The 18252-nt window shown below is 45.4% G+C and overlaps 1 protein-coding gene across 2 annotated transcripts in view; it reads right to left on the bottom strand.

The window, feature by feature from the left end:
• NAALAD2 (N-acetylated alpha-linked acidic dipeptidase 2) overlaps nt 1–18252 on the bottom strand; it is an 82793-nt gene that overhangs the window by 39598 nt on the left and 24943 nt on the right. For both annotated transcript variants that reach the window (XM_056125121.1, XM_056125120.1), the window contains 5 exons: nt 9006–9091; nt 6716–6835; nt 6537–6619; nt 3399–3462; nt 563–630 (listed from right to left, as the gene is read on the bottom strand). In XM_056125121.1, the coding sequence (XP_055981096.1) occupies nt 563–630; nt 3399–3462; nt 6537–6619; nt 6716–6835; nt 9006–9091 (421 nt within the window). The remainder of the gene's footprint in view (nt 1–562; nt 631–3398; nt 3463–6536; nt 6620–6715; nt 6836–9005; nt 9092–18252) is intronic.

Raw genomic sequence — 18252 nt, 5'->3', positions numbered from 1 at the left:
TTAAAAGGGCCAGAGCAATAGTGTAGTGGGTAGGGTATTTGCTTTGCATGCAGCTGACCAGGTTTGCTGCCCAGCATCACATATGATCCTCAATCACTGCCAATAGTGATTCCTGAGCACAGAGCTGGGAGTAGCCCCTGAATATCGCCAGATGAGGCACAAAAAACAACAACAACTAAAATAACTGGGGCTGGAGCGATAGCACAGCAGGTAGGGTGTTTGCCTTTCACGTGGCCAACCCAGGTTCAGTTCCCAGCATCCCATCTGGTCCCCCAGGTGCACCTCCAGGAGTGATTCCTGAGTGCAGAGCCAGGAGGAACACCTGAGCATCGCCAGGTGCGACCCAAAAAGCAAAAATAAATACATAAATAAATAAATAATATATATTGAAACAGAGAAACTCACATTACTATCTTCATATTCATTACATAGTATATTACCAACCTCGTTCTAACTTATACAAATAAGACACATGTCACCATTTCAAAAATGAATGCCATTAAGAAAACAAACATTACTCCCTTACCCATCCAGCAGAAAATGTAAAGACAGGTTTATGTACCTCTTTCGTCAGCTGATAAACCAATTGATAGAGAAGGGGTGTGCAGTCAACTCTGAGAGTATAGTTACCTGAAAAAAAATCAAGCACACAGCATTGTTCCATACTTTAAAAGAACATTACAGGGGCCAGACAAACAGTATAGCTGGTAGGGCACTTATCTTGCACAAGTCTGACCCACTGTATCCTGGGCACCACATATGTTCCCCCAAGCAATGCCAGAAGTGATCCCTGAACACAGAGGCATGAGTAAGCCTCAAGAATCACCAGGTGTGACACAAAACAAACAAAAAACCTTCTAATTTGTGCTTTATTCTGACTTTTAGAAAATGTATGAACAGAAGCTGGAGAGGTAATGGAGCAGGCGCTTGCCTTGCATGCAGCCGACCCAGGTTCGATTACTGGCATCCCATAGGTCCCCCTAGCACTGCCAGAAGTAATTCTTGAGCCCAGAGCCAGGAGTAACCAGTAAGCACTGAAGGGTAAGGACCAAAAACTGGAGAAAAAAAAGAAAGAAAGGGGAAAAAAATTTAAAAAGGTCTACAGGAGGATTACTCCACAGCTTAGAAGTCGGCTTCATATACTAGGGGAAAAGGCAGCTAAGATAGAGAAGGGACCACCAAGTAAAGGGTGCCAGGAGGGCCCGCTTGGGGTGAAAGATGCCGGCTGAAAGTAGACTATAGACCGAACACGATGGCTACTTAATACCTCTGTTGCAAACCACAACACCCAAAAGGAGAGAGTGCAAAAGGGAATGCCCTACCACAGAGGCAGGGTGGGGTGGAGGGGATTGGGTGGGGGTAGTGGGAGGCATGCTGGGACCATTAGTGGTGGAGAATGGACACTGGTGGAGGGATGGGTACTCGATCATTGTATGACTGAAACGCAAGCACGAAAGTTTGTAAGTCTGTAATTGTACATCACAGTGATTCACTAATAAAAAAAAATTAATTTAAAAAAAAAAAGGTCAAACAAGGCACAATGGACTTCTGGACTTCCCATAATAGCACTGACTGCAGGGAACTGAGGGGGTCAGAGCTGTTCTTAGGCAGTGCAGGACAGGGTTGTGTGGGTGCCACAGAACCCTGAGTTGGAACTTTGGCAAATAAAGTGGCAAAGGGACTAGATTTATTCCCCACAACAGTCAATGCCAGACTTGAGCACATCGGCAGCCAACAAATCCATGCTAATATTCACCTAGGCACCATTATTGTCAGTAAAAAGGCCAGAGACACGGCAGCCATAGGTCAGACTCTAAGGTGGCTGCAGTCTTCCTTCATGTTTGTTCTGAAACATACAGGAGGAATATCTGTCGAAAATTCTCTTTACACTTTTCTTCTGAAATGTTTTAGATATTTTAGATACTACAATTTAGATACTGAACAAAACATCAGTATCTCAGAGCCAGAGCAATAGTATATGAAGTAGACTGCTTGTCTTAAACACGGCCAACCTGGCTTTGATCCCTGATATCACATATGGACCTCCAAGCATCACCAGGACTGATTCTGAGCACAGAACTAGGAGTCAGTCCTGAGTACCAGAAGGTGTAGTCCAAAACCCACCCACAAAAAAAAAAAAGAAAGAAAGAAATATTTTTAGTATTCCTGCAGAAAGAATATGGATGGTACTAGAGTTCATACCAAGTAGTAATTTAAGATAGGCAGATGGCAGCACTATCGCACTGTCCTCCCATTGTTCATTGATTTACTCGAGTGGGCACCAGTAACGTCTCTATTGTGAGACTTCTTGTTACTGTTTTTGGCATATCGAATACATCATGGGTAGCTTGCCAGGCTCTGCCGTGCAGGCGCGATACTCTCAGTAGCTTGCCGGGCTCTCCAAGAGGGGTGGAGGAATTGAACCAGGGTCAGCCACAAGCAAGGCAAATGCCCTACCCGCTGTGCTATGGCTCCAGCCCGGGCAGACAGTAATATACTAAATAAGGAACAGTTACTTAATCATGAATACTATCAATTTCTTTCTTTTCTTTTTGATTTCTTCACTATACTCAGCAGTGCTTGGTCCCAGCTCTGTGTCAGGGGATCATGTGCTCAGCTATCTGAGTAATCACTCTGGCCCATATTGATTTATTTAAATCATACTTTTTTTTTTAGGTAAAGGCCCTCCCGTTGATCGTCGATTTGCTCGAGCGGGCCCAGTAACGTCTCCATTGGAGACTTTGTTGTTACTGTGTTTGGCATATCGAATACTCTCGGTAGCTTGCCGGGCTCTCCGAGAGGGGCGGAGGAATCAAACTCGGGTCGGCCATGTTGGCCGCTTGTAAGGCGAACGCCCTACCCGCTGTGCTATCGCTCCAGCCCATTTAAATCATAATTTTCTTTTTTTTTTTTGCTTTTTGGGTCACACCTGGCATTACATAGGGGTTACTCCTGGCTCATACACTCAGGAATTACTCCTGGCAGTGCTTGGGGTACCATATGGGATGCTGGGAATCAAACTCGGGTCAGCCATATGCAAAGCAAACGCCCTACCTGCTGTGCTATCACTCTACCCCTGAATCATAATTTTCTCTGCTGTATGTTGAGGGCATATCACCAAGAGCATAGTCTTAATTTATAAGTTTTAATTCACAGGCTCTAAAAGATCATATATTGTTCATAATAGTCTGAAATAAAAATTACATTCTTCTCTGGGGCTGGAGAAATAGTACAGCAGGTAGAGTGCTTGAACTGCAAGCAGCCAATCCAGTTCAATGCACAGCATCCCATATGTTCCCCCGAGACTGACAGGAGTTATTCCTAAGCAGAGAGCTGAGAGTAAGCTCTGAGAATCTTCAAGTAAGGCCTAAACACCAAAATAGAGGGATAAAAATTACCTTCTATAGATGAATCTGAGTTAATATAAGCAATGCTTCTCTCCTGGAGTATTTTGGCATTCTCCTATGGATAAAGCAAAGTTGCTACTTAATTCACAGTATTTATAACTATGAATATAAGCAAAATAAATTCAATTTAGTGAAAATTAATTTAATTAATAAAAATAGACTGCAAATACCCTCATAAATCAAGTAATTATGCCTATGACCACAATTTCTGAGAAAGTACTAAAAATGGCTGACAAGTAGTGTATAATCTCTCAAGGGGTGGCGGGGGGGGGGGGGGGGGGGGGAGGGGCCCCATGGCTCTTCACCTATCTGCCCGCATTCGGGGTGGGCCCGGACCATGCCCAGGTTGCTCCCCCAGCTGGGGCAGCCCTGGCCATGGGGCAGACGGTGGACAAAATGAGGGCCAAGCTGGTTGATTGATCAGATGCCGTTTATTCCATTTTCCCCACGCTCCTGCCCCAGTCTCTCTGAGCCTCCCATTCTAGTCTCACACTTCCCTCATTCCCATCTCCTGTCTCTCCCGCTCATCTCTCCGCTCCATCTCACAGCCTGGGCTCTCTCTCTCTCTACATGCCTGCTCCTGAATTATTCTACATTCTTCTCTCTCTGTCCCCCTTGCTAGCCTCTCTACGGTCCATCGTGCTGCCCTGCTCTGCGCTCTCGCTCGCTAGCGCTCTCTCTCTCTCTCTCTCTCTCTCTCTCTCTCTCTCTCTCTCTCTCTCTCTCTCTCTCTCTCTCTCTCTCTCTCCCCAGCTCTCTTGTCTCTCCAACTCTCCCCAGCACCCTAGGCCCACACTGCATCCAGTCAGGTAGCAAAATCAACATAAGAAAGCCCTTCCTGAGGGCCCACCAAGTTCAAAAGGTATTCCAAAGCCCTTTCTGACTGCCCCAGGCAAAATACCTCCTAAGGTGTTTTTCTCCTTTCCTCAGTCCAATAACTATCAACATCTTAATACTAGTTATTTTTGTATGGACACAGTAAGAGATACCATTGAGGCTTTGTAGGGCAGCTTTCCTGGAAACATCTTGCCACAGACTCAGACTACAGCGCTCAGGCCAGATTAATCATTCCAAACCCTAGCAGGTTCCAAATCTAGTTATCACTTTTTGGACCATGACAGCATTTGTCATGACCAAGCTCTTAACTTATAGTTAAGCCTTATGACGCTTTGGGCAGGCCCATCTCAATGTCAGGGTAGCACATAGTTTACTGCTTGCCCTGGTTCCATCCAGTCCCTCGTTGGGACCCTACTTTTGGGGGCGCTAGGAAGTAAGGGCAGCTGAGGCTTAGGTGAGAGAACAGATGCCCAGGAGGAAACTTTGAGAGTCACATTACAAAAGCATAGCATATACTGTCTTCTTGTGTCCATACAAAAAGGACATTGCCCTGAATAAACTATGCAAAGGACTTAAGTAGAAGAGAAAAACACTATTTACAAGTCAACAGAGCACAAAGAAAGAAGTTACAAAAAAAAACACAGAGGAATGGGAGCACTGTGATGGGAGCAACCCAATAAACCTAGACTGCCTGAGGCTATGCCAGAAGGAAAAACCAGTGGTATCCTACAAAATAATATGAAGGTCTTTAAAACAAAAAGAAATTATATAATGATGCTGTCTCTCTTTGGAAAAAATGTTTTCCAAGTGTAGTTCCTCAGTGCACTGCAAAAACATGAATTGGTGAGGTTCCCAAATCCTGCGGCCTTCAGTATGTGAGTAATTCTTCAAATCTGCTGGAAGACTAGGAAAACTGTGACTCCTCAAAAAGTATCCCTGTCCATCTTTAAAAAGATTGAAGTTTAAAACCAACCAAGATTGGAAAGCCAAGTCAATATACTTTTTAAATAACAATCAGGACAGATGAGGTTCTCTCTCCCACATACAGATGAAAGGAAGTGCAGGAAGATTAGCACAGTCACAGTGGAGGGAGGGGAGGCACGCACTGATGACCCTTCCGTCTCTCTCACTGCCTTTTCCGAACACAGAGAGAAGCATTGAAGGCCAGGCAGCTCATGCACAATGAGGCCATTGGCCTCTGCTCTGCACGTGCCCAAACAGACCAGACAGTCATGGCTCCTGGGATCCTTCCCACAACAGATTCACAGTGAGAGAGGCGGGGGGGGGGAAGAAGTACCTTCCATAGTGGCAGGAGGTGGAACAGGGTGGGCAGGAGGGAAACTGGGACCACTGGTGGTGGGAAAAGTATACTGGTGAAGGGTGAAGGAACGGGTGTTAGAATATTATGTGACTGAAATCCAACCATGAACAACTTTGTAAATGTGTATATCACTTTGATGCAATTAAAAAAATTTATGAAAAAAAGAAGGAAATAAAAAAATTTAAGCAAAGCAAGAGGGAAAACAACAGGAGGAAGGTATTCTAAAAGCTGGATACAGTGGTAATCAACAGTAAACAATATGTGATGTGTTTCAACCATTCTGTGGAATCTGGAATTACAGAAGAGGCTGGTGCATAAAGAGGATTGGGCACAGCTGCTCTGGAAGAAAGTAGGTGCTCACCTGTACAGAGTGCTCACCCCTCAGTCACCAGACAGAGGGAAAGGGAGCTGAGAGGATAACTGGGGACATAGGATCAGTGCAGGAAGACCAGTCACCATGAACTCAATCTCTAAGGTTGTAAAGGCAGGTTTTCTTACTGAAACAATTCCACTGACCCATGAACAGTACTTATCAGCATCTCTCTCTCAAAAATAGTAAAACAGCAAGTGGAATATGTCCACGTGAATCCAGCATTATAGTACAATTATCTTAACAGAGCACCTTAAGTTTTCTTGGATTGCGTACCTGAAAAATAGCTATAAGAGTATCTTGACTTGTTTAGTCACTTGTCAAAAACTGCTTTCTAGTTTTGATTATCTTCTGAGCTTTTTTTTTCCCCCACAAAACAAATACAAATGGAAACTACTGCTTTTTGAAAATCATGAGTAATTTTGTTTGTAGTTCAGTAATTTTTTTTGACCAAGTTAATGTGAAAGGAAAAAACATTTCTTAATAATTCTCCCGAGTCTGTCTCCACACTGAAACTACATTAGGTGGTGGAATGACAGTGGTCCCTGGGAGCACACAGACCACTGTTGGGTGAGAAGGTTCATCTTCTGTCAGAACTCACCTCAGCCCATTCTGTAGAACCCAGAAGTCCAAATTCCTCTGCATCCCAGCTGGCAAAAATGATGGTCCTCCTAGGCCTCCAACCTGTAACCATTGTGAATATACAATTATAACACAGCCCACAATAAAGAAACTAGTCACATCACTTCTGTGATCCTCCACCAGAGAAGCTGTTTCTACCTCCTTTCAGCAGCTTTCCAAAGCTCTGGACAATCTCATGCAAAGCCGCTGTTCCACTGGTCGGGTCAATGGCCCCAAACACCCAGGAATCTCGATGTCCTCCCAGAATGACATATCTATCTGCAAAGAATGTGTTCAAGGATGTGAGATTCATGCCTTAAAATCATATTCCTCTTTCCCCATCACTGTATCGCTGTCATTCCATTGTTCATCGATTTACTTGAGCAGGCGCCAGTAACACCTCCATTCATCCCAGCCCTGAGATTTTGGCAGCCTCTCCTTACTCGTCTTTCCCAATACTGCCATATTGGAGGCTCTCTCAGAGTCAGGGGAATGAGACCCATTATTGTTACTATTTTTGGCATATCAAATACGCCACGGGTAGCTTGCCAGGCTTGGGCTGGAGAGATAGCACAGCAGTAGGGCATTTGCCTTACAAGTGGCCAACATGGCCGACCTGAGTTTGATTCTTCCACCCCTCTCGGAGAGCCCGGCAAGCTACCGAGAATATCTTGCCCGCACAGCAGAGCCTGGCAAGCTACCCGTGACGTATTCAGTATGCCAAAACACAGTAACAAGTCTCATGATGGAGACGTTACTGGGCCTGCTTGAGCAAATCGATGAATAACAAGAGGACCATGACCGTTATATATATATATATATATATATATATATATATATACATATGTATATAATAAGACACTTCCTACCCATTTATGCCTCTCGGAGAACCTGGTAAGCTAGCGAGAGCATCCCGCCCGCACAGGCAGAACCTGGTAAGCTCCCAGTAGTGTATTTGATATGCCAAATACAGTAACAACAATGGGTCTCATTCCCCTGACTCTGAAAGAGCCTCCAATCGTTGGGAAAAGACGAGTAAGAAGAGGCTGCTAAAATCTCAGGGCTGGGAGGAATAGAGATGTTACTGGTGCCCACTCAAGTAATTCAATGACCACTGGGATGACAGTGATGCCAGTGATAACACACACACACACACACACACACACACACATATATACATATATCTAAATATCGCTAGTCCCTAAAAGGTAAAGGCCCTCCCGTTGTTCGTCGATTTGCTCGAGCGGGCCCAGTAACGTCTCCATTGGAGATTTTGTTGTTACTGTGTTTGGCATATCGAATACATCACGGGGAGCTTGCTAGGCTCTGCCGTGCGGGCGAGATACTCTGGTGCAGGCTGGAACGATAGCACAGCGGTAGGGCGTTCGCCTTACACGCGGCCAACATGGCCGACCCGAGTTCGATTCCTCCGCTCCTCTAGGAGAGCCCGGCAATCTACCGAGAGTATTCGATATGCCAGACACAGTAACAACAAAGTCTCCAATGGAGACGTTACTGGGCCCGCTCGAGCAAATCGACGATCAACGGGAGGGCCTTTACCTTTACCTTTACCTTACATCTAAATATATATATATATATTTCTCTCTATGATTTGTTGCTTACTATCTGAACCCCATCAAATATGGTGTGGTAATTATGGAAAATGGGTAGGGAGTGTCTTATGATGTGCCCAGGAATATGTTCACTCATATGTGAGTCTCGGCCCAAGCATGTGGAAAGCAGCCTGGAGCATGGCAGCGATTGGATAGTGGAGGTCAGCTACCGGGGCTGGATCCCTTGGGGCAGGGAGGGCTTTTACCTGCCCCCCTCTGGAGTTCCCCAAGTGAAAACAGCCCAGTGCAGAGTTCCCACACAAAGAAGTCCCCCTCTTTCCCCATACAAAGATTAACACCAGCAGTCTTTTACAGAGATATTTTTTTCCTTTTTTTTTTAAATTTACTTATTTTTTGCTTTTTGGGTCCCATCCGGCAATGCACAGGGGTTACTCTCCTGGTTCTACACTCAGGAATTACTCCTGGTGGTGCTCAGGGGACCATATGGGATGCTGGGAATTGAACCCGGGTAGGCCGTGTGCAAGGCAAACACCCTACCCGCTGTGCTATCACTCCAGCCCCACAGAGATATTTTTTTCAAATTTAGTAGCTTCACACTGATAAGAAAATAATCAACTGCTGACTAACATTTCTCTACTTTCCCTTAAAAAGACAATTTTTCAAACACTTTCACCGACTTGGGGACAGAGTGCTAGTACAGTGGTTAGGGCGTTTGCCTTGCACACAGCCAACCCAGGGTCGATCCCTGGCATCCCATATGGTCCACCAAGCACTACCAGGAGTAATTCCTGAGTACAGAGCCAGGAACAACCCCTGAGCATCACTGGGTGTGACCCAAAAAGCAAAAAAAAAAAAAAAGCCTTTCACTGACTTACCAGGTTCCACAGATCCTCTGATCATTCCAATAACATTGTAAATCCTTGTTATTTTATTAGTGTTATGAACATTCATTCTAACCTTCCTAGAACTTAAAAGAAAATAAATTACTTTTATTTAAAGTCTTAAATAAAAGGTTTGCTTACATATTTATTATAAAAAATTTCAAAAGTGAAAAAAACACATATAGGGACATAAATTCCTAAACTCAATCATTTTAACATGGTGATCAACAAGTTTTGACATCAGGACATTTTACTCCTAAGTATTTCGACACTGATTTAAAGTCAACTCTTTAAAAATAATATCAGGGCTGGAGTGATAGCACAGCGGGTGGGGTGTTTGCCTTGCACGTGGCCAACCCGGGTTCGATTCCCAGCATCCCATATGTTCTCCTGAGCACCGCCAGGGGTAATTCCTGAGTATGGAGCCAGGAGTAACCCCTGTGGATTGCCAGGTGTGACCCAAAAAAGCAAAATAAATAAAAATAATATCAGGGACTGGAACGATAGCACAGCATGTAGGGCATCTGCCTTGCACACGGCCGACCCAGGTTCAATTCCCAGCATCCCATATGGTCCCCCAAGCACTGCCAGGAGTAATTCCTGAGTGCATGAGCCAGGAGAAACCCCTGTACATTGCCAAGTGTGACCCCCCCAAAAAAAGCAAAAAAAGTTTTTAAAAATTAAAATGATATCAACATTTTACTTTCCTCCTTCCTTACATAACTGATAATATAGTTTAAAGTCTCTTTGACATTCATGTTACAAAATTTAAATACACCTCATTTAATTACAAAATAAGGAAGACATGAAACTTCTCTCTAAGACATCACTGTCAATTCCTACTAGAGCCAGACTTTTATTTTATTTTGCTTTTTTTTTTTTTAGTTACTTTTTGGGCCATACCTGAAAGTGCTCAGGGCTTACTCCTGCTCTGTGCTTAGGGATCACCCTTGAGGGTCCTTGTGAGAACCATATGCAATGTCGAGGATGAAACTGAAGTCAGCGGCTATAAAGCAAGCTTACCTTCCTTCCCTAGCTTTTTGATGTTTCTTTTTTGTTTGTTTATGGAGAGCCACATTTTTAATTATTCATTCATGAATTATAATTTACCAATTTTGAGGGAAAATCAAGTCCAGGCAGGAGAGAAAACTCCACTCACATTTCACCAATTTAAAATAGCGTGACAGGGCAGGGGATATAATGCAGTTCAGCAGTACAACATTTGTCCTGAATGCTTAAGGTCCTGGGCTTGATCCTCAAAAACAAAAATATTATACAAACATACATGTGGGTGGATATATAAACAGTATGGGGACATGTTGTGCCTCTATGTTCCCTCCTTACCTCCTTACAAAAGAATAAAATTACTTTATCGGGGGTGGGGGTGGACGGACCAGGATTCTCAGCTATTTCTAATCTGTGAGCATTCTTCAAAGAAGACTTGATTAGCTGTCAAAATATGAATATAGTCTGGGGCTAGAGTGTAGTAGTGCAGGAAGGGCACTTGCTTTGCCTGCAGCCTACAGGTTTGATTCCCAATATTCCATATGGTCCCCAGAGCACCACCAAGAGTGATTCCTGAGCATTGCTGAAAATGGCCCAAAATCAAACAAAAAATGAACATGTATATTGTTCAATGCAGATTGTGGCATTTTCCTCAAAGTTTATATTCTGTCTTTTAATATACTTGGGAAGGTGGGGTTGAGCTACATCAGTGGTGCTCAGGGCTTCTTCCTGGCTCTGCACTCAGGGATCACTCCTGGCTGGGCTCAGGGGACTATATGGTGTTCCAGAGATCAAATGCAGTTTGGCCACATACAAGACAAATGTCTGACCCACTGTACTATCTCTCCAGCCCTTAATACATTTTTAATTCTGTGCAATATTCAATTAAGAAGGATCCCCAGGGGCTGGAGCAATAGCACAGCGGGTAGGGCATTTGCCTTGCATGCAGCCGACCCGGGTTCGATTCCCAGCATCCCATATGGTCCCCTGAGCACTGCCAGGGGTAAGTCCTTAGTGCAGAGCTAGGAGTAACCCCTGTGCATCACCGAGTGTGACCCGATAAAGCAAAAAAAATTAAAATTAAAATTAAAAAAAAATAAAAAGGATCCCCAGAAACAGAAGTTTGGGGGTAAACTATTAAAATAATTAGTGGCTATTTTAAGACATCAAAACTGCTTTTGCTGGGATGAGAGCAAGAGTACAGCAGGTACAGTGCTTGCCTTGCCCAAGCCAACCTGGGTTCAATCCTTGGCATTCCATTTGGTCCCTGGTCCCTGTGTACCACCAAGAGTGATTCCTGAGTGCAGAGCCAAGAGCACTGCCAGGTGTGGTCCAAAACCAACACATAAATTGTTTTTGCTAAGTGAAAAAACAAAAGCAAAAAGAGCAGAAACCTTATTTATCAAATTTGCATCCCCAGAGTTCTGGGACTCCTTCTCCAGCTGTGCTGGGGATTGAGTCCAGGGCCCTGTACAGGGCAAGTATATGCTCCAGCCCTTTGAGTTATTCTCCCAACCAACATGTTTCTAAAAGTAACCCAAAATCTAGTGAAAATTTCAGATTGATATCCTCTCATTAAATAGCAAAACTTAAGAATCAGATAACAGAAGTGGGGCCAGGAAATGACAGGTTGGTGGCTACAGAGCTTGTGTGACAAACCCCAGGCCAAGTCAGGTCCTGAGTACTACCACATGTGCCAAGTATAATCCTGGCAGTGCTGTGAGCGATTTCTGGTGGCACTGCACCCAGGTGTGTGGGAGCACGGTGGCCATGAGTGAGCACCACAGCGAGCAGTACAACCTGACTGTGTGAGCATCACCCACCCCAACCAAATTAGCCAGACCACGATTGAGCTGAGCTTGACCCCTCTTGGGTCACTGCACAACATCAGCTGAGAAAACAGGGAAGGAATAATTTTTTTAATTAAAAAGTTACAGTGACACTACTTCCACTACCCAGCCGTCGCCACACTCCAAGACGCTTTCCGGACCCGCGTGGCAGCTCCGGCCGAGACCCACGCACGACTGAAGACCCACAGAACAAGATAAGCGGAACTCTCTGAGACCTTGGACTCCAGGCTCGGCGGACCCAGGGACAGAGCTTCTCTGCTTGCTCCCACCACCACAGCCGTCGCCACACTCCAGGATGCTTTCCGGACCCGCGTGGCAGCTCCGGCCGAGACCCACGCACGACTGAAGACCCACAGAACAAGATAAGCAGAACTCTCTGAGACCTTGGACTCCAGGCTCGGCGGACCCAGGGACAGAGCTTCTCTGCTTGCTCCCACCACCACAGGTGACAAAGGGATTCTAATCAGGAGCCCCACCCTACCCTGCCCTGTCTGCTTCCATCAACCACCCAGGGATCGGATTGTGCACAGGAGACCCACCCTACCCAGATAAATACCCCACTGGTAGACTTCCATTCTCGACACTACTTCCACTACCCAGCCGTCGCCACACTCCAGGACGCTTTCCAGACCCGCGCGGCCGCAAGCGGCCGCACGACACATCATAAGACACTAAATACCCATCTTCTGGAATTGTCGTACCATATTTGATAGGGTTCAAATATGGTAACACCTACAAGGGTGATTAGAGGTCACCCCAAAAGCCTCTATCCCTCTCGGAAAGACTGGCAAGCTACCGAGAGTATTCCGCCCGCACGGAAGAGCCTGGCAAGCTATCCGCTGTGTATTCGATATGCCAAAACCAGTAACTACAACTGGTCTCATTCACCTGACCCTGAAGGCTTCACCGACATGGCAGCACTGAGAAGGATGAGAAAGGAGAGGCCGACAAAATCTCAAGGCCGACCTAGGCTGCCACAACGAAGGAAGACAAAAATGATCGTCTGTACTTTCAATGCACGTACGCTAGCATCAGATGCATCCATCGAGGACCTGATGGTACAAGCGCGAATGATCAAGTACGACATCATTGGTCTGACCGAGACAAGAAGGCACGAATCTCACCATGCCGTTTTCGACACTGGAGAAGAATTGTTCCTCGGAACATGCGATAAAAGAGGTGTTGGAGGCGTCGGTGTCCTTGTCAACACAAACTTGGCCAAGAGCATTGATTCATTCGAATGCCTAACAACCCGAATCGGACGTTTACATTTGAATAGATGTGTCTCACTGCCTGCAGTTTCTATCTTCATTGTCTACGCACCAACATCTCATTATGATGAAAGAGAAATTGAGAAGTTCTACATGGAGCTAGAGAAGTTCTATAAAGAAGACCACACCTTCTACAAGATCATTGTGGGTGATTTTAATGCCAAGATAGGACCGAGAAGATCAGCTGAAGAACTTCACATCGGGACCCATGGCCTAGAATGGAATGAACAGGGTGAGAGACTGTCTGAGTTCATCATGTCGACCAAGACCATTCATGGTAACTCACAGTTCCAGAAGGCAGAATCTAAACGATGGACATGGGAGTCTCCCGGTGGACAATTCCACAACGAAATAGACCACATCATATTCAATCGACGGTTTTGCCTGACTGATGTCGCTGTTGTCCCAAAATTTCGAACGGGATCGGACCACCGTCTCCTTCGTGCAAAATTCTACTTCACAGAGCGGGGAGAAAGGGCTGCAAAGTTCAAAAAGAGAACTCCCAGAATGACCACCAACTGGGAACTCTTTGGTACTATTGCGGCAACATGGGAAGATGCCATTGTTGACAACATTGACGAGGAATACGATCGACTGGTTCAGCACCTACCTCCATGAATGTGCGAGGAACGCCAAGAGAGAGATAGCCACAAAAAATCGCCTATCTTCGAAAACTCTTGAGCTAATTCGCCAGCGTGGTTTGGCGCATGCCTCAGGCAACCGCAAGCTAACGTCCAAGCTCGCAAAGCAGTGCAGAGATGCGATCAAGGAAGACCTCAAAGAGAGAAGAGCAGAAGTACTGGTAGATGCGGCAGAAGCCTGGAAAAGTATTCATAACGCCCGCCTGTCCTTCGCCAACTATAAGACCAAGATGACTGCCCTCCGACGTCCTGATGGATCCATCACATCCTCCAGAACGGCAATGGAGAAGATTATCCATGACTTCTACTCAAATCTCTTCGATAGCCATGTCCACTTGCCGACATACCAAATTCCACAGGATGGATATGTCGTTCCCAACGTTCTCCCTTCCGAAATCCGACATGCCATTTCGTCGGTAAAGAAACAAACAGCACCCGGCCCAGACAAGGTCAGACCTGAACACCTGAAGAACCTGCCGTCAGTACTCATCAATACACTGGCTCGGCTCTTCACTCGCTACCTGTCTGAATGCAAGGTTCCGTCCCAATGGAAAACCAGCAGGACCGTACTACTGTTCAAGAAGGGAGACATCCATGACATTGGCAACTATCGCCCGATCTGCCTTTTCTCTGTCATCTACAAGTTGTTCACTCGAGTCATCCTAAATAGGATTGGCAGAACACTAGATGAAGGACAACCATGCGAGCAAGCAGGGTTCCGCAAAGGATTCAGCACCATCGACCATATCCACACGATAACCAAGCTCATTGAGGTTTCTCGGGAGTTCAAGATGCCGCTCTGCTTAACGTTCATTGATTTAAAGAAGGCCTTTGATTCTGTTGAGACGGAAGTGGTCATTGAAGCCCTAGCCAATCAGGGCATTCAAGTCCAATACATCAGGATCCTCCGTGAGCTGTATTGCGGATTCACTACCAGGATCTCACCATTCTACAAAGAAGTGATCGTTGATGTCAAGAGAGGGGTGCGGCAGGGTGATACCATTTCACCGAAACTCTTCAGTGCCACCCTCGAGAACATCATGCGACGACTGGAATGGGAAGGAATGGGAGTGAAGATAGATGGTCGGCAACTACACCACCTCCGCTTTGCTGATGACATTGTTTTAATAACACCAAACATCAGCCAAGCGGCACAAATGCTGGCCGACTTTGACCGTGAGTGTGGAAAGGTAGGACTACAGCTGAATCTTACGAAGACAATGTTTATGAGAAACAGCCTTGTTCCTGACGCCCCATTCGCTCTCAATGGAACGACCATCTCCGAATGCAACAGCTATGTGTACCTAGGTCGAGAGGTCAACATGACAAATGACCTGGCACCCGAGCTGTGCAGGAGGAAGAGAGCGGCTTGGAACGCCTTCAAGAACGTCGAAGAAATAGCTAAGAGGACGAAGAACCTCCGGCTCCGGGCACATCTCTTTGATTCCACTGTTCTTCCTGCATTAACATATGCCTCAGAGACCTGGGCCCTACGCAAACAAGATGAGAACACTATTCAGGTCTCCCAAAGAAGAATAGAAAGAGCTATGCTTGGAATATCACGTTTCACTCAAATGAGAGAACGAATCTGGAGTTCTGACATCCGTCGACGATCAAGGATCAGGGATGCTGTCTCATATGCTAAGGTGTCGAAAATCAGATGGGCTGGTCACGTAATGAGATTTAAAGACAACCGTTGGACTAGAGCTGTTACTGATTGGATTTCACGGGATGTCAAAAGACCGCGTGGCCGCCCACCTACCAGATGGTCAGACTTCTTTGTCAAGATCATGAACGATCGGTTTGAGGCCCTTCATGTTCCTGGAGCGAACAGATGCCATTGGGCTACACTAGCATGCGACAGGGACAAATGGAGACGTTACTGGTGCCCGCTCGAGCATATCGACGACTAACAGGAAGTTAAGTGATTAAGTGAAAAAGTTACAGAGCCAAAGAGATAATACAGGGATTAAAGCACTGGCATAGACTGACTGCATTTTAATCCCTAGCACCTACATACTGTTCTCTGAGCACTACCAAGAGTGACCTATGAGCACAGAGCCAGGAGTAGCCCCATAGCACTGCTAGGTATAGCCCAAACAGGGAAAAAAATATTAACTTAAAATAATGATGTGACAATGATGAATGAGAAAAAAATCGTTTATTTATTTTTTTGTGATACCAAAGATCAAACCCAAACCTTCATAAATGCAAGGCACATGCTCTACCCCTGAGCTACATTTCGCCTCTTCCGTCCCAAATCTATTTAACCTAAATGTAAAAACAATGGATATCTGCTCAGATTCTGAAAGATGTTATTCAATATCTTTACTGCTGTGCCTTTCTACCTTTTAGCATCATTGATTCCAAAAGTAATTGCTCAATAAACAGCTGTGATATGATGTAATGTAGTCCTAAAGGGGAAAATAAGAACACCCAGACCCACCATTAGTCCCCTTTACCTATCACAGGCCAACTCAAGTCCTTCAAAACTCAGCAGAGACAAAAGCTCACTTGAAGAACATAGGGCACTGCTCTTCCTTCCCATTCACTGAAAAGCACAACTTGATCTTTTTTTTTTCCCTTTATTTTATTTTATTTTTTTTTTACAGTTGTAAATTTACAATTTTTTGTGCTTTGGTTTCAATTATACAATGATCAGATACCCATCCCTCCACCAGTGCCCATTTTCCACCACCATGGATAATATCCCTCCCACCCCCATCCCCCCATCCCCCCTGTCTCTGTGGCAGGGCAATCCCCTGTGTTCTCTCTCTCCTTTTGGGTGTTGTGGTCTGCAAAAGAGGCATTGAGTGGCAAACATGTTCAGTCCATAGTCTACTTTCGACATGCATCTCCCCTCCTGGGAGGATCCTCCAAACATCCTTTATTTGGTGCTCCCTTCTCTATCTGAACTGCCCTTTCCTCTAGGATACCCGGCTGGAATCAACCTCCCGAAGTTCAACCTCCCGAACTTCAAACTGTACTACAAAGCAGTAATAATTAAAACAGCATGGTACTGGAACAAAGGCAGAACTGCAGACCAATGGAACAGGGTTGAATACACTGACATCTCCCCTCAATCATATGCTCATCTAATCTTTGATAAAGGTGCAAGTAATGTGAAGTGGAGTAAGGAAAGCTTCTTTAATAAATTGTGTTGGCATCACTGGACGGCTACATGCAAAAAAAATAGGCTCAGAACTCTGCCTAACACCATGTACAAAAGTAAGATCAAAATGGATTAAAGACCTCAACATCAGACCAGAAACCATAAGGTACATTGAAGATAAAGTTGGCAAAACCCTCCATGACATTGAAGCTAATGGTATCTTCAAAGATGCCACGCCACTGGCCGAGCAAGTGAAAACAGAGATAGATAAATGGGACTATCTTAAACTAAGAAGTTTCTGCACCTCCAAAGAAACAGTGACCAAAATACAAAGACAGTCTACAGAATGGGAAAGGATATTCGCCAAATACACATCTGACAAGGGGTTGATATCCAGGATATACAAAATACTGGTTAAACTCCACAAGAAGAAAACATCCAACCCCATCCAAAAATGGGGCAATGAAATGAACAACTTGATCTTTTCAGGTATTCCTTTCAGCAGGACATGGAAGAAATCCGACTCCACTATTAAGTGTGCTCACACCAGCCGTCTTTGGAGGTGGGTAAAGGTAAAGGTAAAGGCCCTCCCGTTGATCATCGATTTGCTCGAGCGGGCCCAGTAACGTCTCCATTGGAGACTTTGTTGTTACTGTGTTTGGCATATCCCGTACGGGTGAGATACTCTCGGTAGCTTGCCGGGCTCTCCGAGAGGGGCGGAGGAATCGAACTCGGGTCGGCCATGTTGCCTGCGTGCAAGGCAAACGCCCTACCGCTGTGCTAACACCCAAGAATAGTAGAGATAAGGACCAGGAGGTTTATTCCACGGCTTGGAAGCCAGTCTCAAATGCCGGGGGAAAAGGCAGCTCGGATAGAGAAGAGAACACCAAGTAAAAGGTGTTTGGAGGACCAGCTCATGTTGGGAGATGCCTGCGAATGTAAACTATAGATCGAACACAATGACCACTCAATGCCTCTAGTGCAAACTACAACACCCAAAAGGAAAGAGAGAATAAAAGGGAATGCCCTGCCACAGAAGCAGGGTGGGGTGGAGGGGATGGGGTGGGGGTAGTGGGAAGCATGCTGGGACCACTGGTGGTGGAGAATGGGCACTGGTGGAGGGATGGGTACTCGATCATTGTATGACTGAAACGCAAGCACGAAAGTTTGTAAGTCTGTAATTGTACCCCATGGTGGTTCACTAATAAAAAACCTTTTTAAAAATTGTCCCTTGAACTAGGCTGCTGTTTTTTCTTTTTTTATTCTGTTTGGGGACCACACCCAGTGGGGCTCAGGGGCTTACTCCTTGCTCTGGATTCAGGGATCATTCCTGGTGGGGCTCATGGATCATACAAGGTGCTG

Source organism: Sorex fumeus, unplaced genomic scaffold (genome assembly GCF_029834395.1).
Source record: "Sorex fumeus unplaced genomic scaffold, SorFum_2.1 ptg000054l, whole genome shotgun sequence".
Classification (NCBI taxonomy): domain Eukaryota; kingdom Metazoa; phylum Chordata; class Mammalia; order Eulipotyphla; family Soricidae; genus Sorex; species Sorex fumeus.
The sequence above is the reverse complement of the archived record's forward strand: the minus strand, read 5'-3'. Positions and strand labels throughout refer to the sequence as shown.